This window comes from Medicago sativa, chromosome 4 (genome assembly GCF_051527215.1).
Source record: "Medicago sativa cultivar Bolivia chromosome 4, Bolivia_mono, whole genome shotgun sequence".
NCBI classification, from domain to species: domain Eukaryota; kingdom Viridiplantae; phylum Streptophyta; class Magnoliopsida; order Fabales; family Fabaceae; genus Medicago; species Medicago sativa.
The window spans coordinates 57,276,471-57,300,988 of record NC_140752.1 but is presented as its reverse complement, the minus strand read 5'-3'; the positions used below and the strand labels follow the sequence as shown (position 1 = coordinate 57,300,988).

General features: G+C 34.1%; 2 protein-coding genes and 1 long non-coding RNA gene across 3 annotated transcripts; 1 reads left to right on the top strand and 2 right to left on the bottom strand.

Annotated features, from left to right (window-relative positions):
* Positions 1-220: 220 nt before the first annotated feature.
* On the top strand, positions 221-7,725 carry LOC146930127 (very-long-chain aldehyde decarbonylase CER1-like). Its single transcript, XM_085707489.1, has 9 exons — positions 221-292; positions 1,507-1,721; positions 2,007-2,239; positions 2,419-2,638; positions 3,557-3,932; positions 4,022-4,129; positions 5,926-6,126; positions 7,171-7,266; positions 7,720-7,725. The coding sequence occupies exons 1-9, from the start codon at positions 233-235 to the stop codon at positions 7,723-7,725; spliced, it is 1,515 nt and encodes a 504-aa protein (XP_085563615.1). The 5' UTR covers positions 221-232.
* Positions 7,726-7,753: 28 nt separating this feature from the next.
* LOC146930126 (uncharacterized) lies at positions 7,754-8,506 on the bottom strand. Its single transcript, XM_085707488.1, has one exon. It carries the CDS (start codon positions 8,504-8,506, stop codon positions 7,754-7,756), a length of 753 nt encoding a protein of 250 aa, XP_085563614.1.
* A 6,346-nt stretch (positions 8,507-14,852) lies between these two features.
* Positions 14,853-17,979, bottom strand: LOC146930125 (uncharacterized). The gene is made up of 2 exons (XR_015006281.1): positions 17,868-17,979; positions 14,853-15,140 (listed from the first exon to the last, which is right to left on the bottom strand). It is a non-coding gene; the product is annotated as an uncharacterized LOC146930125 (long non-coding RNA).
* Between the last annotated feature and the right edge of the window lie 6,539 nt (positions 17,980-24,518).

Genomic DNA, 24,518 nt, shown 5'->3' with positions numbered 1-24,518 from the left:
TAATATGAGGCTGTGAAAACAGTAATTGTCAAATATCTGAAATTATGAGAAAATTAAGTGGTAGAGCAGGCTAAACCCCACATGTTGGCAGCCCATATTTATGAATGTCCATCTCATTAATGTACCAACTTGTTTTTGAAAGCAATCCACTTCTAGGTGAATAATTAATTTGCCAAGTCGAGCACTATATAAATAGCATCCATATGCTACGATCTCATCACAAATTCATACAATGGCTTCCAAAGCGGGCATCCTTACAAACTGGCCTTGGAAACCTCTTGGGAGCTTCAAGGTTGTTTTAGTTTACTACTATTATCATTTATAACAATCTTACTTTTGAAAATGATATTGTCTTTTCATAATCTCTATTTGTTTCACTCCCCTCGACCCTTTCCACAAATTAATTTATTACTTTCCACCAATATGTCATTTATTACTTTTTTGCAATCTCTATTAAAGTGAATGTTAGGAAATACTTCATTTATTACTTCTTCATCTAAGCGATATACAAGTAATAATTGAAGAATGGGTCATGTTAACTTGTGCCCTAAGGGCACATGTTAAGGAACCCAAAAAAAGCAACTTTGCATTGGGAAACATAGTATTTTAACTTTTTAGAAGTTGACTGCACGACTTTTAATACGTATATTTCTATAATGGGTTTCTTAACATGTGTCATTGAAGGCACAAGTTAACATTTGCCTTGAAGAATTTCCTCTCAACAAGAAAGTAATAGATGAAGTATTCTGCCTCCAAAAATATAAGCAAAAGTGGTAATTGAAAGGTCAATGTACATGGTAAAAAAATTAATCCACATACATCAACTTTTAAATTGTCTCTTTTGCTTATATTTCATTTCTCAGCAAGTACAATGCTTTTTAGTGAGACGTAAAATATGGAAGAATTCTAGGTAATTTGTTCAAAAATCAATAAACATTGGCAGTTTAAATAAATACTCCCTCCGGTTCTATTTATAAGAAAAAATTGACTTTTTATATTCGTTGCGTAATTAATGTATCTTGTCTAAAATATAGACCAAATACATCATTTATGCAATGAATCAAAAAAAACAAATGTTTGTTATAAATAGAACCGGAATGAGTATACAAATAGTATATTTATTGAAAAAGTAGTGCCTCGAGCCACTCGTTAAAGAAAACCAAAGTAGAAAAATTTATATTGAAAAAGTATTCTCTACACTTTTAAGAGTTTGACTCCACAAGTTTCAAGAATTTTTGACTATATTTAACTAGTGCCCTTGTTACTTACACCCTCCGGTCACTAATATAAGCAAAAATCTAATTTTTAGGTTTATTCAATTAATGATGTATGTAGTCTTTATTATAGGCTACATACATCATTTATTGAATGAACCTAGAAAGTGGATTTTTGCTTATATTAGTGACCGGAGGATGTACTGGTTAGCATTTTCCTTAAAGTATTGATGTTGACTGACATTATTTTCTGTCTTTTTCTTCTATGTCTTTCATGATTGTGAACACTAAGTTTGTGATTCTAAGCCCGTGGATTGCTCATACCATATACACTTTTATATGGGTGGAACGAGACCCAACATACTATCTCATATTCCCTTATATATTGGTCAGAATGCTACATAATCAGATATGGATTTCTATCTCACGCTACCAAACTGCTAAAGGGAAAAGAAGAATTGTTGACAAAGGCCTGGAATTCGACCAAGTCGACAGAGAAACCAATTGGTTCATAAATTTCAATTTTCTCTTTAAATATTTATCTTTCCTAATTAATTAAATAAATGCTATATAATTAATAGGAATTAGGCTCATCTAAAGTACATATCGATACTATAAAAAATAAATGATTTATATTTTAATTGTGTATGATTTGTTATGGACATACATATAATATAACACTGCTTTATTTATCAATTAAAGACTTGCTCACTTTATTCACAAAAATCGAATACTAATTTATTTCGAAGAATTAATCTAATTATTAAGATTTTTATTGTGTGACATTTGCAGGGATGATCAAATATTGTTCACTGCATTAATGTTTTATATACTTTACGCAATATTTCCTATGGCTGCCAGCTTACCATGGTGGAGAACAGATGGTGTGATTCTTACAGCTATATTGCATGCTGGACCAGTTGAGTTCTTATACTACTGGCTACATAGAGCACTTCATCATCATTATCTATATTCTCGTTACCATTCTCACCATCATTCTTCAATTGTCACTGAGCCTATCACTGGTATGAACTTTTTTCCTTTATTTATACATGTATAGAAAATGCTAACCGGTGCTCTGAGACACTCTGGTTAAAAAATCAATTATAATAGTATTTGTATTGGAACTTTTTTTCCTTTATACATTTTTCGTAAACCCTAATATAAGAAACTTATTGTTGGTGTTGTTGGTTTTTTATGACAGCGGTGACACATCCATTTGCTGAGATGTTGGCATATTTCACACTTTTTCTTATCCCAATGTTGACAACATTGTTCATGAAAAAATCGTCTGTGGCTGCACTGTATGGTTATATCTTTTACATCGATTTTATGAACAACATGGGTCATTGTAATTTTGAGTTCTTTCCTAAGAAACTCTTCTCCTACTTTCCCCTGTTGAAGTATCTCACGTACACACCGTCGTAAGTTTGTATTACAACTTTATTTTAGATTTTTCCATGTGTGATTAATCATTGATATATAATATTGAATCTTATAAAAAAATATTAAAACAAAACATGAAGTTCCTTAGTTATATTTTATTTTGTCATATGTCCCTGTGAGCTTAGCTCAGTTGGTAAGGACAATGCATAATATATGCAACGTTTGGGGTTCGAACTAGGCATAGCAATGGGGCTGGGTGGGGACGAGTTTTACCTTTCCCGTCCCCATACCCGATTCTCGTATATTTACCCGTTACCCTACTCATACCCAACGGGGATGAGAAATTGAATCTCATCCCCGTCCCCGACGAGTTCGGGTATCCCCGCCCCATCCCCGTCCCCGAATTGAATAATTTTTTTAATAAAAAATAGAAGTTTTTTTGCATCCCAAAGAGCAACGTTGTAATACATTATCTAACAATACACTCACTTTAACATTTGTTAGATGAAATGATTTAGTTGATCCTTTAAATATCAATCGTAGTTTTTATTAACATAACAATTATCAAACAAACTAACATGACATATCAACATAAAGTAATTTTTTACATTTGGGACGGGTTTGGGTATGGGTTCGGGGTAGGTACCTATATACCCGTTACCCGTCCCATACCCGTATTTTGAAATCGGGGAAAACTCATACCCATACCCAAACCCGGTTAAAACGGGGAAAATCCGTCAAATTGAGTTTGGTTTGGGCGGGTAACCGCGGGTATGGGTTTTGTTGCCATGCCTAGTTCGAACCCCGGACACCAAAAAAAATATATTTTATTTTGTCAAATAACTAATAATGCTCAGAATATTTTTTTTATTATTTACCATTTCTTTATTGCATATTTTGTGGTAATATTTTATTAGTAAAGTTCAAAAGTGTTTCATACAAATTTGGTTTTACAGGTTTCACTCGCTGCATCACACTAAATTTAGGTCAAATTACTCACTTTTCATGCCTATGTATGACTACATTTATGGTACCGTGGATGCATCCTCAGATGCTACATATGAAGCTTGTGTGAAGAGACAAGAGGTGTCACCGGATGTGGTGCACTTAACACATTTAACAACACTTGATTCCATCTTTCAACTACGCTTAGGGTTTGCTTCCTTAGCCTCCAACCCTCAAACATCTAAATGGTACCTCAATTTAATGTGGCCTTTTACAATGTGCTCTATGCTTATGACTTGGATTAGTGGACGTGCTTTTGTTTTAGAAAGTAACTCCTTCAAAGATCTCAAGCTGCAGTGTTGGCTTATACCAAGATTTAATAGACAAGTACGAATTATTTTCTCCCATGAATTTCGAACTTTATATTCTTAAATCTATATATTGCCGAGACAATAATGGTTTGTTGCTTTTTGTAGTATTTTTCAAAAAAGCAAAGTATCAAAATAAACAAATTGATTGAAGAGACAATAATGATGGCTGATTTAAGTGGAGTAAAGGTGATAAGTCTAGGACTTTTAAATCAGGTAAATTCATACACCTCTTCTATTTTTTAGAATAACAAATGTTAAGTTTATATTTTGCCTAGAGAATAGAGTTGTACTCATGGCCTCACAAAAATTCATATTCTTCATTAAAAATTGCCAAACTTACTTTGATCATAATTTAAATCAATAAGTATTTCTTTATTAAAAAAATAAATTTTACCTCAAGAACTCTGTCTTTTTTGGATTATTGTTTTGAGGAGTGATATATCATATCCTGCGATTTTGAACGGATTTCACATTTTTGTGCGATTTTGATACTATTTTGTCTGTTTTTGGGATTCTTGTATGGATTTGAGTCGTTGAAGTTAAGTAAAGTCACAAAATTCAGGATTTTGGGACGTAATCGTGATTTTGACAACAATGGTTATATGGCACGACTCTTGTTTGCGCCCACGAGGAAATATGATGTGTGAAGAGAGCTTCACATACAAATATAAAATTTTCATTTTATTTCAGTGTTTTTGTAGAAAATGAGAACAAAATGTCTACGATTCATTTAATTTTGGCACTATTATAATCACAATGAAAGAATTTTAAGAATTTAAAGTCCAAAAAAAAACTGCAAAATCGCCTATAAAAATTTGGACTCCTCCTATTAGAAGAATTTTGTAGCGTTATGAAAATAAATCCTACGCTAGTTGGGAGACTATTCTTCCTTTTTATAAGTGATGATATCCATATATTCATAATTTTAAGAATTGTTGTAAAGTGGTGTCAAAACAACTTATTTACCTTGTTATAATTTCGACCATATAAATTAAGTAATTGAATTCAAGTAGTTAATGAGCTTCACAAAGTAACAAATTATTTGAGAGAATTTAAATTTGATTTCTTATCGTAGAACAATTTTTTATCAAATTTATTTACATCTTAACCGAACTTCATTACTATAGACTCCGACAGTTTATAAAAAATAATAATAATAATTCAACCATATAAAATACATGTTATGTTGCGAATAATAGAAATGTGTCTCCCTTCCCTCAAAAAAAAAAAAAAAAAAAAGAAATGTGTCTCCCTCAATACATAACTACACACCGTAAGCGTATTACTTTTCACAACAAACATCAACTTTCATTTTTTTTTTTTCAATGTTGTTTTTTTGGAAGATATTGATATGAACAAGGTTGTCAAAATTGGGATTTTGCTTCAGGTCGAAAGGGAAGAGCAAAATTGAAAATGGTAAAATCGCAATCAAAATCGAAGGATTTTACTCTACTACTTTGGTAGAATCGATATAAGAAATTGTAAAATCGCAATCAAAATCGCTGGATTTTACCAAAACAAAAATAATGATAAATATATGTTATAAATTATATATAGTCATAAATGACTCAGTTTAAAGTCCACAAAATCCTTATATGGCTAAAAAATGGACAAAATCCTTCAAAACCCTTTAAAATCATGCGATTTTGTATGAATTTCAAGATTTTATGCAATTTTTTCTTCAAAAAAAAAAGATTTTATGCAATTTTGATGCGATTTTACTAGGATTTTGTCTATTTTGGGATTCTATTATTGATTTGAGTCGTTGCAAATGAATAAAGTCGCAAAATTCTAGATTGAAGGATTTAAGTAGAGATGTTGATAACATTTGATATGAAGAGTATTTTTTTCATCATTTTTTATTTTGTGCTTTTATCATAAATTTTCGCTAACAATACAATATGAAGAATTATTTATAATATGATTGTATACGTGTGTGAGACATTTAGGGTTTTCAAACTTGGATAATTAAAATTCAAATTGGGATGTAATCTTTCATGAATGTGCAGAGACAAGAGTTTAGTGCACACTGCTCAGTTTATATTGAAAGGCTTCCAAATCTGAAGATTAAAGTTGTAGATGGTAGTAGCTTAGTTGTTGCTACTGTGCTTAACAACATTCCCAAAGGGACCAATCAAGTGCTACTCAGGGGCAAGTTTAATAAGGTTGCTTTGGCCATTATTAATGCTTTATGCAGTAAAAATGTACAGGTAAGTGCACATATACATATCTGTTATCTCCTTTAATTATAAGCTAAAATTGCAATATTCTATGAATGTTAATTTAAAGCACAAGATAACCCTATTGAAGTTTCCTTTGATCCCTTAACGTCGTCTACGACAGCATAACAAATTGATCCAATAACAAATGGGTTGGATAGTTCAACTGATTTGAACTAAGGGTTAAAGAAGATGAAGTTCTTGGATTCAAATCCAAATGAAGCAGAAAAATATAAATCTAACGATTAATTATCAATATTTTTCATTCAAAAAACAGATTCACAGTAAACTGCCATAAGTGGCTGTAGAGAACCAACCCAATGCAACAATGGACCAATACCATCGGGTAATTAAAACCAAGTTGTTCATATATCTAAACCTTGTGTGATTTAATCTTAAAATTTGGATTCGATCTAGTTCACATGTCCGACTTCTTAGTAAAAAAAAAATTCTAACTTCATTTCTTTTAGATAGTCTAGTGCGTAGATGACCTAATAGATAGTCTATAATATCATAGTATTGTAAAATGAATTTGTAATTTAAATGATATTTTTCTTTATAAAAAAAATCTTCTCTATAATATCATATTGTAAAACTCTTTGTCTTCGTGAGTTTAGCTCAGTTGGTATGGACAATGCATAACATATGCAAGGTCGGGGTTCAAACCCCGGCCACCACCAAAAAAAAATATTGTAAAACTCTTCTTTATAAAAAGAGACACAAAATGTACGACTCTATTGTACAAGTAGTACCTAAATTAAATCAATATGCTCAGCATAACTATCTAACTGAATTATGGGGGAAAATAATGAAGAATTAAATCGAATCAAAAATTGTATTAAGGACAATGTCATATCTCAATTCTCAAAATACAACATTAACATAGTTTATGATCATTAAGAAACATAATTATAAATTACTAGAATTCTAATTCATGTTATGTTACCGATTCATTGTCAAATTGACCCATAATGTTGTATCTAACTTATCTTATAAAGTTTAATTTTATTCTAATGAACGATAAATTGCAAATAGGTGACTGTATTATATAGGGATGAGCTGAAAGAGCTTGAACGAAGGGTCGCCGTGTCCAATGGAAGCTTGGCTCTATCACAAATCAATACTCCAAAGGTTGATTTAATTTATTGTTTTAAACAGTCAGTGGAATTTGAATGTTACGTGTTAACTGATGTCAAAATTTTGTTTTGTCAATTTGATCGTAACATATTACTTTCCGTGTTAAAATAATTGAGTCATGTGCAAAAAAAATTGTTTTAAAATAAGTGACTTATTTCACTTTTCAATACAATATTAATTTTTTTTTCAATTATAACTTTAATTAATATTAATTTCATCACTCGCAATTCAATATATTTTACTTTGCATTTTTTGTAATAATTTTTTTTGAAGAAACTAAATGATATATAATAAAGAAACAATCAGTCCCTTAAGCACAAGGTGTGCCGAAGGGAGCTGAAGAGAGTTAATTACAATACAATAAGGCTAAAACAACCATAAATCAAAAACAAAAACAGACATTACAAGATAGTCTGTAAACAACATAAAGGATTTTGTCTCCAATAGGAATAGTCAAAAGCGAACGTGATGAAGTTTGCTTTCAACCACCAATAAGTTTGAAGTTTAACCCTTTCAAGAAGAGCCTCAAATCAATATGGTTTTGGAAAATCCTCCTGTTGCGATCTTTCCATATAACAAATAAGACCGAAATCCAAATAATAGTAAAAGATGTCACAAAGTTCTTTGAAAAACATCCAATAGCACAAAACTGATTAGCATGCATATTTAGATTACCGTGAAACACTGTAACAAAACCAAGCCAATTCGATATCAAGAGCCATAACCGACCATAATAGTCACATTGGAATAACAAATGGTCCCTTTCCTCCTCCTTACCACACAAGGCCGCACAAGAAGCATTTGTGGCCTCAAGAACATTCCTCTTGCGAAGATTGTCCTTTGTAGCAAGTCTATTTAGAAAGAGACGCCAAACAAAAATGTTAACCTTTAAGGGAACCGCTTTAAGCCATAAGAATTGATTAAACTCTGCAGTGATGTTGATGTCCACCGATGTTAAAAAAGTATAGATTTGTGACGAGTGTAGTCTCCACACCCACCTATCCGACATGTCTACCTGCAAAACAAAGTTAGCCAACAGCTCCACACACTCCCCCACCAACTCTTCCTTCCAAGCAAATAATCTCCACCTCCGCCTCCACGCTCCCCCATCAACCCCCCAACCTAACAAAAACATCTCCCTCACTGTGACCTCTTTATGTTCTGACAACTCAAAAAGTCTAGAAAAAAACACAGCTAACGGGACATCTAGCAGCCAAGGATCCTCCCAAAACATGGTGGTGCACTCATCTCCTACCTTCCTAACTATGTTATCAACCAAACACGTAGCCTCTGTAACACCCTACTTCTAATAAGCGGTAAAACGCGCGAATACATCAGACATATTCTAGAAATAGATGTTACGTCTCCGAATAAACCACAATACAATACATGCATAAAGATCATGTTACACAACATAGCAGCGGACATACTTAAAAATCATAAAACATCTCCAGATCTCAACAAAATACAATTGTATTCTCCAAATCCCAAATAACAGAATATATCAACAACTCCAAGATACATGGTCCAAAAATAAAAACCAACATGCAAGAACTATCCTAGATCAGAGCCCTAATCTAGACACTTGCATGAAAAAGAGGAACTCCACTCCTCGGCATCAACAAGCAAACAACTAAGCATCCTGCACGCCATCTACCCGTCCATACAGAAAGGTAGGCGGTCCACCACAGACCACTGAGGGTTAGCATTACATCATCATAATCCATAAAAGATTTAAACAAGAACATTGGAAATGAAAGATATATTCAAGAATACAAAATAACAACCATACATGTATTCACAGTATTCATGATTCTCATACCATTCAAATCATTCCATATCATCATTCCAAGTTCATATGAGCAAGTGTATCATACACGTATCACATATACATAACCCTCCCTCCTAGAACACTAGCATCACATGATCATTATTATCCCCCATCACTTACATTTCAAGCTATCACATTATTATCATAGCATAGCATGCATATTCAACCTCTAATCAAGTCATCAACAAAAGCTCATCATTTATCAACATCAATCAATGAAAACATTACTCACTTCATTACTCATCTAGCATGCTTATCTCAACAAGTATAATTCATCATTTCAAAGCAATCATCATTATCAAAGAAATCACCACATCATATGTATATACATATACAATTCTCACTTCATCATTATTATCACATTAATCATCATCAAGTGGGTTCACCAAGTGTATAAACACAAACAATTAAGACATGCAATTAGAACATAGTTCAATTATTCACAACCGTCAACAAAATCCACCAATGTACGTATACATCAATCCACATAATCACAACGTTCACCAAATTTCACCCATGCACAATTCACCAAGTCACATATTCAAATGTCACAACTCATCAACTAATCAAATGCATGCAATGTTCTAGACTCTTCTAGATGCATGTGGTACCAAACTCCTCCAAGGTCGTCACCTTATGATGCAACAAAAACATCATTATCAAGGGCTATAATCAACGGAAATATGGATACAAGTATCCGGTCAACGGCAATATGGATATAACATCCGACACGACATATGATGCATGAACATATGGCTCATTTCACCATGCATATGTTCACAACAATTCAACGGCTATAATCAACGGCTATAAATCAACGATTATCATCAACATTCAACTATATCATATAGTTTAACAACTTCATACAATTCCTCATAATCAAGGGCTATATATATACATGCATTCCTCTCCAATCACATCCAAATTAGCATGTATAAACTCATCACCAACAATAAACATTTAACATGTTCAACAACAACATATCATAAACATTTTCATCACCATTTAATTAGTATATATGCATCGACAACAATTCACTACCACTTGACATATATACAATCACCAACAATATTCACTATTCAATCAACATATAGCTGTCATCATCAATCATTTCCACATAAATCAACATATAGTTGCCACACTTCCACATAATTCCTTACAATCCAAATAAAGGAACAAATACAACATATGATCACAAACATCATATTCATCACTCAACAACCATTCATACATCATCTCATAATCATATCAATCTAATCATAAAGGGTTCATAAGCAATTGGCCCTCAATGATCATTTTCAATCAAGTTCGTCTCAAAAATCACAATATTGAAAATAATTGAGCACCTAAGCCAAACCAAGTAAACGAGTTTAATTGCCTATGCCATGTATCCTCTCAAGTCAAACATATGTGCAGTAGAGATTACATAAGCATTTCAACGGCCAAATGCGACGAATTCACGAAGAACTCAAAGTTCGTCTCATTTTATCACTTTTCACCAAAATTTTCCATTTTCAAATCAAAACAAGTTAGATTCACCACATCATAGTTTAAATACCATTAAACACCTTTATTGAACTCATAAAACTCAAGTTTCGAAGTTTAGAAGCAATCCATAAGGTTTGGGTCGACTTAGAAATAGTTATGCGGATTTTTCGTAAAATGTCTCTAAGACCTCCTTGGAGTATTTTCATCATAACTCAAAAACCAAAAATCATTTTCAAGTCAAACCAAAGCCATTGGAAAGCTAACAAAATTATCTACAACTTTCATGTTTACACCAAAAGCCAATTCAAAACGAAAAAGGGTGAAAAACGTGAATATTTCTCAGATTTGCCTGACAAAATCGGTGGCCGATTTTGGGAAATCGGTGGCCGATTTTTCCCAAGTCAAAACTGGAAAATCAACCCAGAAATCGGTGGCCGATTTTGGCAAATCGGTGGCCGATTCTGGGCTTCACAGCAGTTCAAAATGTGACGGTTCCAACCCCTTTTTACCCCAAAATCCCAATTTTGATCATCCCAACCTCAAAACTCAATCCCAAAGATGTTCATAGGTCACATACACTTCAAAACACTTAAACTTGCATAAGTTTTGAGATTAGCACATCAACACATCAAATTCATCAACATAACAAAATTCACCAAAATATCATCACTTCCTCAACTTTCAACAACAACCCAAAATCTCTTCATCCAATCATCAATCTTAATACCCAAGGCACCAATCCAACAACAACGTGTTTCAAATCAATAACAACAACTAATGAACACAAATTCATGCACAATTCATTATCACAACTTCATTTCGCATCAAACTTGCTCAAGAACACAAAGCACCAACAACTATGCATTTAAACATGTTAATTCACATACTAACATGCAATTATCATATAAATCATGTTCTCAAACATAACAACAACAATTATGCACGAATTTTACAACAATTAGATTCAATTCATCAATTTAACAAAATGGGTAAAGAGAAAAAGATATGAATTATGGTTGAAATCTAACCTTCTTACCTCTAGCACCAAGATTCTCTAACCCAAGCCTCAATTTAGCTCCTAGATGATGAATCCCTCTTCTAGCTCTAACCTTCCTCTTCAATCTCTTCAAACCCTTTCTTCTCTCTATCTCTATCTCTTCTCTCAAATGAAATGAAATGATAAAATGTTTGTAAAACCTAGTTCCACCAACAACTAGAGTTTATATACTAGCTCTACTCAATTGGGCTTATCTCTTAAACCTTAATGGGCCTAACCCATTTCTATTCTAACACCCAAATGTCACTACTCACTTAACGGTAAAATACAACACTAACGGTCACTTAACGGTAAACTAAATAATTACCCCACTCTCCAACACTTAGTAAAATAAAACCCTCACTAAGCACTAAAAATAACTTTCAGCAAAAATTACAAAATTACCCCTGCCCTCAAAATGACCAAAATACCCCTAAGTCCAAAATGACTAAAATACCCTTCTAACACCGAATTCTACGAATCCCAACCAAAAATACACACAGAGGCAGATAATCACATAAGAGCACATATAACAAACACAAATAAATAATTAAAATAAATCTAGCGAAAAATCGGGCTGTTACAACTCTCCCCCACTAAAAAGAATTTTCGCCCTCATCCTACTCTCCGATTCCCAAGTGGCACTCTCACCGGTTGGTCCAACCCAAATCACTTTAACCAAAACGACTTCCTTGCCACGCAAACGCTTCACTTCACGATCCTCAATCCTAACCGGCCAAGTCTCAACGGTCAAATTATCCCTTACTTCCAAATCATCCACTTGAATCACATGAGATGCATCATACACATACTTCCTCAACTGAGACACATGAAACACATCATGAAGATTCGACAAAGATGGCGGTAACGCAATCCGATACGCTACAACTCCAACCTTCTCAATAATCTCAAACGGTCCAACAAAACGAGGAGTCAACTTCCGACACTTCAAAGCACGACCAATACCGGTTACAGGATTCACTCTCAAGAACACATGATCACCAACCTGAAACTCAAGGTCTTTCCTCCTCTTATCATGATAACTCTTCTGCCTACTCTGAGACGCTCTCATCTTCTCTTGAATCATCTTAACCTTCTCGGTCGTCTCTTGCACAACTTCCGGTCCTAACAAAGCACTCTCTCCTGACTCATACCAACACAAAGGAGTTCTACACCTCCGACCATACAAAGCCTCAAATGGTGCCATCCCGATACTAGAATGAAAACTGTTGTTGTAAGTAAACTCAATCAACGGTAAACATTCAATCCAACTGACACCTTGCTCCAACACACAAGCTCTCAACAAATCTTCCAAACTCTGAATAGTCCTCTCCGTCTGACCATCAGCCTGGGGATGATAAGTAGAACTCAACCTCAACTTAGTTCCCAAAGCATCTTGCAAACTCTCCCAAAACTTAGAAGTAAACCTCGGATCCCGATCCGATACAATACTAGAAGGAACACCATGCAATCTAACAATCTGCTCAATGTAGATCTCAGCCAACTTTGTCACAGACATACCGACCTTGATAGGAACAAAATGTGCCGACTTCGTCAATTGATCAACAATCACCCAAATAGAATCAAAACCCTTAACAGTCTTTGGCAACGCTCCAACAAAGTCCATTGATATACTATCCCACTTCCACTCTGGCACAAACAACGGTTGCATCAAACCTGACGGTTTCTGATGTTCAATCTTAGACTTCTGACAAACCAAACAAGCATACACAAACTCTGCGATCTCTTTCTTCATTCCAGGCCACCAAAACAACCTCTTCAAATCTTGATACATCTTAGTCGCTCCCGGATGAATACTCAAACTACTTCTATGACCTTCTTCCAAAATCTGCTTCTTAAGCTCAAGTACACTTGGCACACAAACACGATCACGAAACATCAAAACACCATTCTCATCCAATCTAAAGTCTCCACCTTTGCCTTGATTAACCAACACCACTCGATCTACAAGTTCCAAATCTTCCTTCTGACCAATCTTGATCTCCTCCAGAATATTACTTGTCAGCTTCAACATTCCCAACACAATCCTCAAATGCTCGGCATGTTCTTCTTCAGACTTCGAATATACCAAAATATCATCTATAAACACCACCACAAAACGGTCCAGAAAAGGATGAAATATTCTATTCATGTACTCCATGAAGACACCTGACGCATTAGATACTCCAAATGGCATCACAGAATACTCATAGTGTCCATACCTCGTTCTGAACGCATTTTTGGATATATCTTCCGCCTTCACTCTAATCTGATGATATCCTGACCTCAAATCAATCTTACTGAACACTTCTGCACCAACCAACTGATCCATCAAATCATCAATCCTCGGAAGCGGATACCGATTCTTGATTGTCACCTTGTTCAACTGCCGATAATCCACACACAATCTCATGCTACCATCCTTCTTCTTAACCAACAACACAAGAGCACCCCACGGCAAAACACTTGGCCTGATAAACTGCTTCTCAAGCAACTCTTCCAACTGCTTCTTCAACTCACCCAACTCTAATGCAGACATCCGATATGGCGCAATCGAAATAGGACTCATTCCAGGTACCAAATCAATTGCAAACTCAACTTCCCTCTCCGGCGGTAACTCGGTAATGTCGTCCGGAAAAACTTCTGGAAACTCTTGCACTACCGGCAAATCACCAACTCCTTTCTCACTACTCTCATTCAAGGAAGCAAACATCATGAACACACAAGCTTCGCCATCCAAAGACTTCTTCACTTGCTCCGCGGTTAAGAACCTACCACCTTCCTCAGCTACCGACTTAGAAAACGTTACACTCTTGGTCAAACAATTGATGTTAACACCAAAAGTCAACATCCAATCCATACCAAAAATCACGCCCATATGCTTCAACGGAAGACACACAAGATCCAACTCAAAATCAACATGAACCTTAACACAACCCACAACCAACTGAGCCTCCGCAGCCAAAGATACCTTCCCTTGCCAGACCAAACAAACCTGAAGCAAACTGTTACTCCCCCACTACGCTCAAACCCACCTAAAACAACGGAACAACACAACAAGTACCGACAGTACTCTCATACATGTCGCATACAAACCGGAAATTCAACGGGTTTTGGTCTGGACAAGACCGATCAGGCTCTGATACCAACTTGTAACACCCTACTTCTAATAAGCGGTAAAACGCGCGAATACATCAGACATATTCTAGAAATAGATGCTACGTCTCCGAATAAACCACAATACAATACATGCATAAAGATCATGTTACACAACATAGCAGCGGACATACTTAAAAATCATAAAACATCTCCAAATCTCAACAAAATACAATTGTATTCTCCAAATCCCAAATAACAGAATATATCAACAACTCCAAGATACATGGTCCAAAAATAAAAACCAACATGCAAGAACTATCCTAGATCAGAGCCCTAATCTAGACACTTGCATGAAAAAGAGGAACTCCACTCCTCGGCATCAACAAGCAAACAACTAAGCATCCTGCACGCCGTCTACCCGTCCATACAGAAAGGTAGGCGGTCCACCACAGACCACTGAGGGTTAGCATTACATCATCATAATCCATAAAAGATTTAAACAAGAACATTGGAAATGAAAGATATATTCAAGAATACAAAATAACAACCATACATGTATTCACAGTATTCATGATTCTCATACCATTCAAACCATTCCATATCATCATTCCAAGTTCATATGAGCAAGTGTATCATACACGTATCACATATACATAACCCTCCCTCCTAGAACACTAGCATCACATGATCATTATTATCCCCCATCACTTACATTTCAAGCTATCACATTATTATCATAGCATAGCATGCATATTCAACCTCTAATCAAGTCATCAACAAAAGCTCATCATTTATCAACATCAATCAATGAAAACATTACTCACTTCATTACTCATCTAGCATGCTTATCTCAACAAGTATAATTCATCATTTCAAAGCAATCATCATTATCAAAGAAATCACCACATCATATGTATATACATATACAATTCTCACTTCATCATTATTATCACATTAATCATCATCAAGTGAGTTCACCAAGTGTATAAACACAAACAATTAAGACATGCAATTAGAACATAGTTCAATTATTCACAACCGTCAACAAAATCCACCAATGTACGTATACATCAATCCACATAATCACAACGTTCACCAAATTTCACCCATGCACAATTCACCAAGTCACATATTCAAATATGTCACAACTCATCAACTAATCAAATGCATGCAATGTTCTAGACTCTTCTAGATGCATGTGGTACCAAACTCCTCCAAGGTCGTCACCTTATGATGCAACAAAAACATCATTATCAACGGCTATAATCAACGGCAATATGGATACAAGTATCCGGTCAACGGCAATATGGATATAACATCCGACACGACATATGATGCATGAACATATGACTCATTTCACCATGCATATGTTCACAACAATTCAACGGCTATAATCAACGGCTATAAATCAACGGCTATCATCAACATTCAACTATATCATATAGTTTAACAACTTCATACAATTCCTCATAATCAACGGCTATATATATATACATGCATTCCTCTCCAATCACATCCAAATTAGCATGTATAAACTCATCACCAACAATAAACATTTAACATGTTCAACAACAACATATCATAAACATTTTCATCACCATTCAATTAGTATATATGCATCGACAACAATTCACCACCACTTGACATATATACAATCACCAACAATATTCACTATTCAATCAACATGTAACTGTCATCATCAATCATTTCCACATAAATCAACATATAGTTGCCACACTTCCACATAATTCCTTACAATCCAAATAAAGGAACAAATACAACATATGATCACAAACATCATATTCATCACTCAACAACCATTCATACATCATCTCATAATCATATCAATCTAATCATAAAGGGTTCATAAGCAATTGGCCCTCAGTGATCATTTTCAATCAAGTTCGTCTCAAAAATCACAATATTGAAAATAATTGAGCACCTAAGCCAAACCAAGTAAACGAGTTCAATTGCCTATGCCATGTATCCTCTCAAGTCACACATATGTGCAGTAGAGATTACATAAGCATTTCATCGGCCAAATGCGACGAATTCACGAAGAACTCAAAGTTCGTCTCATTTTATCACTTTTCACCAAAATTTTCCATTTTCAAATCAAAACAAGTTAGATTCACCACATCATAGTTTAAATACCATTAAACACCTTTATTGAACTCATAAAACTCAAGTTTCGAAGTTTAGAAGCAATCCATAAGGTTTGGGTCGACTTAGAAATAGTTATGCGGATTTTTCGTAAAATGTCTCTAAGACCTCCTTGGAGTATTTTCATCATAACTCAAAAACCAAAAATCATTTTCAAGTCAAACCAAAGCCATTGGAAAGCTAACAAAATTATCTACAACTTTCATGTTTACACCAAAAGCCAATTCAAAACGAAAAAGGGTGAAAAACGTGAATATTTCTCAGATTTGCCTGACAAAATCGGTGGCCGATTTTGGGAAATCGGTGGCCGATTTTTCCCAAGTCAAAACTGGAAAATCAACCCAGAAATCGGTGGCCGATTTTGGCAAATCGGTGGCCGATTTTGGCAAATCGGTGGCCGATTCTGGGCTTCACAGCAGTTCAAAATGTGACGGTTCCAACCCCTTTTTACCCCAAAATCCCAATTTTGATCATCCCAACCTCAAAACTCAATCCCAAAGATGTTCATAGGTCACATACACTTCAAAACAATTAAACTTGCATAAGTTTTGAGATTAGCACATCAACACATCAAATTCATCAACATAACAAAATTCACCAAAATATCATCACTTCCTCAACTTTCAACAACAACCCAAAATCTCTTCATCCAATCATCAATCTTAATACCCAAGGCACCAATCCAACAACAACGTGTTTCAAATCAATAACAACAACTAATGAACACAAATTCATGCACAATTCATTATCACAACTTCATTTCGCATCAAACTTGCTCAAGAACACAAAGCACCAACAACTATGCATTTAAACATGTTAATTCACATACTAACATGCAATTATCATATAAATCATGTTCTCAAACATAACAACAACAATTATGCACGAATTTTACAACAATTAGATTCAATTCATCAATTTAACAAAATGGGTAAAGAGAAAAAGATATGAATTATGGTTGAAATCTAACCTTCTTACCTCTAGCACCAAGATTCTCTAACCCAAGCCTCAATTTAGCTCCTAGATGATGAATCCCTCTTCTAGCTCTAACCTTCCTCTTCAATCTCTTCAAACCCTTTCTTCTCTCTATCTCTATCTCTTCTCTCAAATGAAATGAAATGATAAAATGTTTGTAAAACCTAGTTCCACCAACAACTAGAGTTTATATACTAGCTCTACTCAATTGGGCTTATCTCTTAAACCTTAATGGGCCTAACCCATTTCTATTCTAACACCCAAATGTCACTACTCACTTAACGGTAAAATACAACACTAACGGTCACTTAACGGTAAACTAAATAATTACCCCACTCTCCAACACTTAGTAAAATAAAACCCTCACTAAGCACTAAAAATAACTTTCAGCAAAAATTACAAAATTACCCCTGCCCTCAAAATGACCAAAATACCCCTAAGTCCAAAATGACTAAAATACCCTTCTAACACCGAATTCTACGAATCCCAACCAAAAATACACACAGAGGCAGATAATCACATAAGAGCACATATAACAAACACAAATAAATAATTAAAATAAATCTAGCGAAAAATCGGGTTGTTACAGCCTCCGCCATACCCACACCAGCTCTAATTCGGTTTAAATGACGCCACCAAATTGACCCAACTCCCTCACAAAACCGCACCCTCCCTCCAACCTCTCCGTACTTCGCTCGCAAAACCCCATTCCACAAACTCTCCCTATCCTCCAACACCCTCCACACCCATTTCCCCAATAAAGAAATATTGAACTCCCGCAACCTTTTCACCCCCAAACCTCCATTCTCCTTTTTCAAACAAATATTGTCCCATTTAATCCAAGAAATTTTCCTAAAATCCTCACCCCCACCCCAAAAGAAATTAATAAAAATAGAGTCACGGGTAGAAATGATATCTGAGGGAGCTTTGAAGAAAGAAAGGAAATAAACCGGAATGGACGACAGAATGGACTTTAGCAAAACCAACCGACCACCCAAAGATAAATTTTTACACTTCCACCCGGATAACCGCCGACAAATTCTCTCAACCAACGGATACCAAAATTGAATTTTTCGAGGATCCCCACCAATAGGCAAACCTAAGTAAATGAAAGGTATCCGACCGTGCCTACAATGCATTACCACCGCTGCCTCATGGAGCCAAGACTCATTAATATTCACTCCGAACAACATAATTTTGTGGAAATTAACTTTCAGGCCTGATACAGCTTCAAATAACAAGAGGACAACCTTCATTGCCCGAACATTAGCCCAAGACTTAACACCAATCAGTAAGGTGTCGTCAGCAAACTGAAGATGGGACACTGACACTAACTCCTGCGCTCCAACAATATATGGCGTAAATAAACCATTTGTAACAACTGCTGACATCATCATATTAAGCCCTTCAGCAGCTAACAAAAACAAAAACGGGGAAAGTGGGTCCCCTTGACGGAGACCTCTCTCAAAATGAAACTCATCAGTCGGGCAGCCATTTACTAACACTGATGATGTAGCCTTTGTAACACACTCCATAATCCAAGATCGCCACAGACACGGAAAGTTCATTTTAGACATCACCTCATCTAAGTATCTCCAATCGACGGAATCATACGCTTTTTCAAAATCCACCTTGAACATAAGTAACTCTTTATTATTACACTTCGCATCATCTACTAATTCATTTGCTATCAGAATCCCATCCAAAATCTGTCTACCCTTTATAAAAGCAGACTGAGAAGCAGACAAAAAATCATCATCTACTAATTCATTTTTTGTAATAATGAACGCACAAATACTTAACAAAAACACTCAAAATCATTTCTCTTTTTCATTTGTATACTTTTCTTAATACGTGTGAAATAATCAAAACACGATGTTATTTTGGGATGAAAGGAGTATGATATATATTTTTGATTAATGAAATATTAAATCTTGCTTTTGTGTTTCTTCTCAATTTGTTATGTAAGAAGCAACCTTATTACTTGATATTTCTAACATTATAAATCTAACAGATATGGTTAGTTGGAGATGATTGGGATGAAGATGAGCAAATGCAAGCATCAGAAGGATCATTGTTCATACCTTTTTCTCATTTTCCTCCAAAGAAAATGCGAAAAGGTTGCTTCTACCACTATACACCAGCAATGATAACTCCCACTGCACTTATAAACTTGCATTCCTGTGAGGTTGGTTGTTATCACAATTTTATATTCTTCAATATATTTACTGTTGTATAACTCATTAATGAGATTCAAGATCAATCTCTACGATAAATTATATGCATATTAGGTCGAACCTTCAAATTGGATCGCCAATCTAAGAAGACTGAAGGACCCCAACTAAAGATAATGGGCTAAATCAAGCCTACCTACTTGTTGGAAAATTGCTCTTCTTATTTATGAAAATTGCTCAAAAATTACATCAACGGCAGTTAACCACCACTCGGCCTTTCAAGCAGCAGTTAGACACTTCTAAAATCGGTTAAATCAACTTAAAAAGTGAATGAACCGATCTTAAAATTGTTCAATAACAGTTAATTGTCGCTGGAAAAATTGAGTGACAGTTAACTACCTCTGGTATAGTTTTTGAGCAATTTCATAAGTGAGAAGAGTAAAATCTACTTGTTATTGCGATGGACATTATCTATTCTGATTTGAGCACTATATATGGGCGAATGGGTCAATCAGATCCATTTCATTTTAATCTTTTTCTTTAATTTTTTGGGTATTCATTCATTTTTTTTTATGTCACATTGATATATTAATTTTTCACAAGTATCTATTTGATATTAATTTTTGCATTAACATTGACTATCAATTAAATTCAGGTTGTATCCCTTTAATTGAACAAACCTAATAATTTATATCTTCTTAAAATTTTAAAAGCATTTTTATCAAATTTTTAAAATTTGTTTTAGAAAAATGTATATATTTTTCATTAAATTTACATATTTATATATGAGGAAGGGTCAAATTGTTTACTTGATTTGTGGTACTCCTTGTACTTGGAATTCAAGTTGTTTTTGCTATTTCGGAAAAGGGATCAAAATTTTACCTGTGTAACATTATTCAAATGTTCCACCAACCAATAACTTTTTCACAAATACAAATTTTATAAAATTCACCATTGGATAGAAGCTTTATATCTTACATATAATTTATATCAAATTTTACCAATATTTAAAATACTTTGATTTGATGTGTTATTGAAATATAACGAAATGAATGTCTTATTACCGCTAATTTTCCTGAGATATCAAATTACTTTCGGTTTATGTAAAGTTTTACATAAATGACTCATATGATATAAATTTTTAATATCGAAATGTTATATAATAGTTCGATAAAAATGAAGCAAGCCAATAATTGTTCGTTCCAAAATAATATAAAGGTTCAATGGACTCAACCGGAATGAGAGTGGCTTAACAAATAATCGAAGTGTGATTTTCTGATATACTAACTCAATTTTTGTGAAAACAATTGTATAAAATCGCCATTATTCAGCTGAAAATTAGGATTGTTGAAAAACCAAAAAATTTGCGAATGTTTTGATTTAGACATATTAAACAATGAATTAAAACAACTTAATATTTGTTTCACATATTATAATCTTTCTTTTTTGGTGAACCACTATGATATAATATCTTATATTAAAAACTTTTTGTAAAATAATTTGATCACATAATTTTTTATTTTTTGGTGATATATCTATAACATCAAATTGGAATTTTATCATATTAATCATTGTCTTTCTATTAATGTTCAACAGAATTGGCTTCCAAGAAGAGTCATGAGTGCTTGGCGTATTGCTGGAATAATTCACGCCTTAGAAAAATGGAATGTTCATGAGTGTGGTTACACCGTATATGACATTGACAAAGTATGGGAAGCAAGTCTTCGCCATGGTTACCAGCCCCTTAAGATTCCACACTAATCAGACAAGTTTGGATAAACAGCATACTTAAGCGTTTATAGCATTTGGATGAACATCATACTTGAGCGTTTTAGCATAACTGTTTATTAAAAAAGTGTTTATGTTGTATAAGCTATTTCTATAAAAAAAAAAAAAAAAAGATAAAATAAAGTCAACCTGTTTTCATAGAAATTATAAGTTGATTTCATAAGCTACTCAAGAGAGCCTATGGAAAATAAGTCAATCCAAATAAGTTCCTTAATAATGAGAACTCATTATTAATGCATCTTTTTCGTTAGGGTTACGACTCTTGTAAAATTACTTTGTAGACATCTCATAAGCTATTTCAAATAAGTCAATCCAAATAAGTTCCTTAATAATGAGTTCTCATTATTAATGCATCTTTTTGGTTAGGGTTACGACTCTTGTAAAATTACATTGTAGACTTCTCATAAGCTATTTCAAATAAGTCAATTCAAATAAGTTCCTTAATAATGAGTTCTCATTATTAATGCTTCTTTTTTGGCTAGGGTTACAACTCTTGTAAAATTAAAATTATGTTGTTTTCGGTTCGTCAAAATCATAATAAAAATGATTAGTTTCTATTTATACAAATGTACTCAATTTATTGATTTTATCGAAGTTAATTTCAAGTATGTGCTGCAAGTTGCCCTAATTAACACTAATCCCGTCTTTTTTTATTAGCTTAAAAAATCTTTATGTAAAAAAGTTTCATTTGAACTTATGACCTAATGGCTTCATCTCAACATTTTGACCACTAAGTCACTGACAATTTTATTGATTTGATTATGCTTCCATTAATTGATATCCAATATCAAATGCCCTAATTTTTAGCAAACCTTTAAATCCCTTTTTTGTTTCCCACAATCACATTATCCATAACCCACTAACCACCTATTAATTATAATCAACATCATAACACTCACTAAACCTGCATTTTTCCTATGGATTAAGAGAAACCACATAAGTGAGATTGATATTATATCTTCCTCCAAAACATTTAGGCATCAGGAGTCATATCACTTATATGATGTTCAAAATCTATTATTTCATCAAATATAGAACTTTAACACACACTTGACAAATTATCATCTCTTAGTCAAGTGTGCAACTATCCACATCCGTAATTACATGACATATTTAAATAAGGTCAAATGAATGCACAAAATGTTCAAAAAGTTTGGTTGGTGGTGGTTTCATGGAGAGAGGTTTATGTTTTTTTTTCTTCCTCGAGAAGATATAAAGAAAATTAAAAGCAAAAAATAAAAAAAGAATTAAAAAAGAAATTGAAACATGAGAGAAGATATGAGAAAGAAAATAAGTATTGGCATTTTGTTCGGGAGAGTATAGAGAACAGTGTGAGATGCCGGTTATTTTATGGGTTGGTTGAAGGAGTCGGAGATTTTTGGGTAATTATTTTACTAAAAAATAGATTAATTAAACAAACGTCACATGATATTTTTTTTTTAAGGAAAACGTCACATGATTTTAAATTGCCTAATAAGCATATATTTTTGCCAACTCACCATAACACATTGACAACTTACCATTTTCACTTGCCACCAAAGTCCAAAAATGAATAAATTCGAAATAATAGACGTTGAATGAAAAAATTCATATGGAAGAGAATGACATCTAAAAATTAAACTTTAAGATAAAAATTAAACAAATGACATCCAAAAACTAAAAAACCAATTGATAACAATAGTGATTTTTGCAAAATCCTACATTGAGTTTGATCATCTCAACATACAAAAAGAATCCACACAAGTGAGTTTGACACCGCATCTTGACTTAAACCTTAAGAAATTAAGTATATGGATCATATCACTTATATGTTGCTCAACATCTACTCTTGCATTCAATGTGAAACTTTATCTCACAGCAGATCCTAAAACTAGACTTTTTTGAATGACGGCTTGAATAATGAATTAGGTCTTGTAAGTCTCGTATAAATACTGAAGCAATACGGCTCAAATAGACTTATTGGGCTTCAGAACAAAAAACAGCAGATCCTTGAGCAGATCCACTTTACAAGTAACAAAAATAGCAACTCCTAAAAAGTATGAACATTTTTAGGAACTACCAAAACAACACCAAAGATTCCTAAAATATTGTCTATACTTTAGGAACAAATCTCCCAGCTGATTCTGGACGAAAATACGTTACTTGGTGAATAAGAGAAAAAGGTGTGGTTTCCTTAAATAGATAAAGCTTGCGAAAACCAAGCCACACAATCAGGGCACACTGAACCGTGCCAGGATGTTGGAACATCATATCCAACATCGTACAAGAATATTTGTTTTAGCAATAATGAAGCCAACACAAATACCCAACAATTTCCCTACAACGTGACTCTTCCAAAGCAATGTTGTCCAAAGCCCATCTAGACACATGACAACCTAAACCGGAGTACAAAGTGACATATTTGAATCTATGTTCCAATACGCGGTAACGCTCTGACCAAATGTTGTTTGTATCGCAGTGAACTGAAGAACCAACATGTCATGTATTTTCTCCCAACAAGTACCCAAATCACCCACACTATTGTCCAAATATTTCTTTACTAAAGCATGAGTCGATTCTACCCTGTCGGTGGTTCTGCAACCAAGATGCAACACATGGTTTGTCCATGCCCTCACTATTTTCTCCTTCACTTCATTCAAGGTGGTCATGACATACTTTAGAAAAAGTGGGAAATCACTACAAGCATCTTGGA

Bases quoted from the DNA above. Each gene is read 5' to 3' on its own strand.
- LOC146930126 (XM_085707488.1), bottom strand. From the start codon at position 8,506: ATGTTTTGGGAGGATCCTTGGCTGCTAGATGTCCCGTTAGCTGTGTTT.
- LOC146930127 (XM_085707489.1), top strand. From the start codon at position 233: ATGGCTTCCAAAGCGGGCATCCTTACAAACTGGCCTTGGAAACCTCTT. The intron at 2,639-3,556 runs GTAAGTTTGTAT...TTGGTTTTACAG, and splicing joins TATCTCACGTACACACCGTC to GTTTCACTCGCTGCATCACA. The intron at 3,933-4,021 runs GTACGAATTATT...TGCTTTTTGTAG, and splicing joins TACCAAGATTTAATAGACAA to TATTTTTCAAAAAAGCAAAG.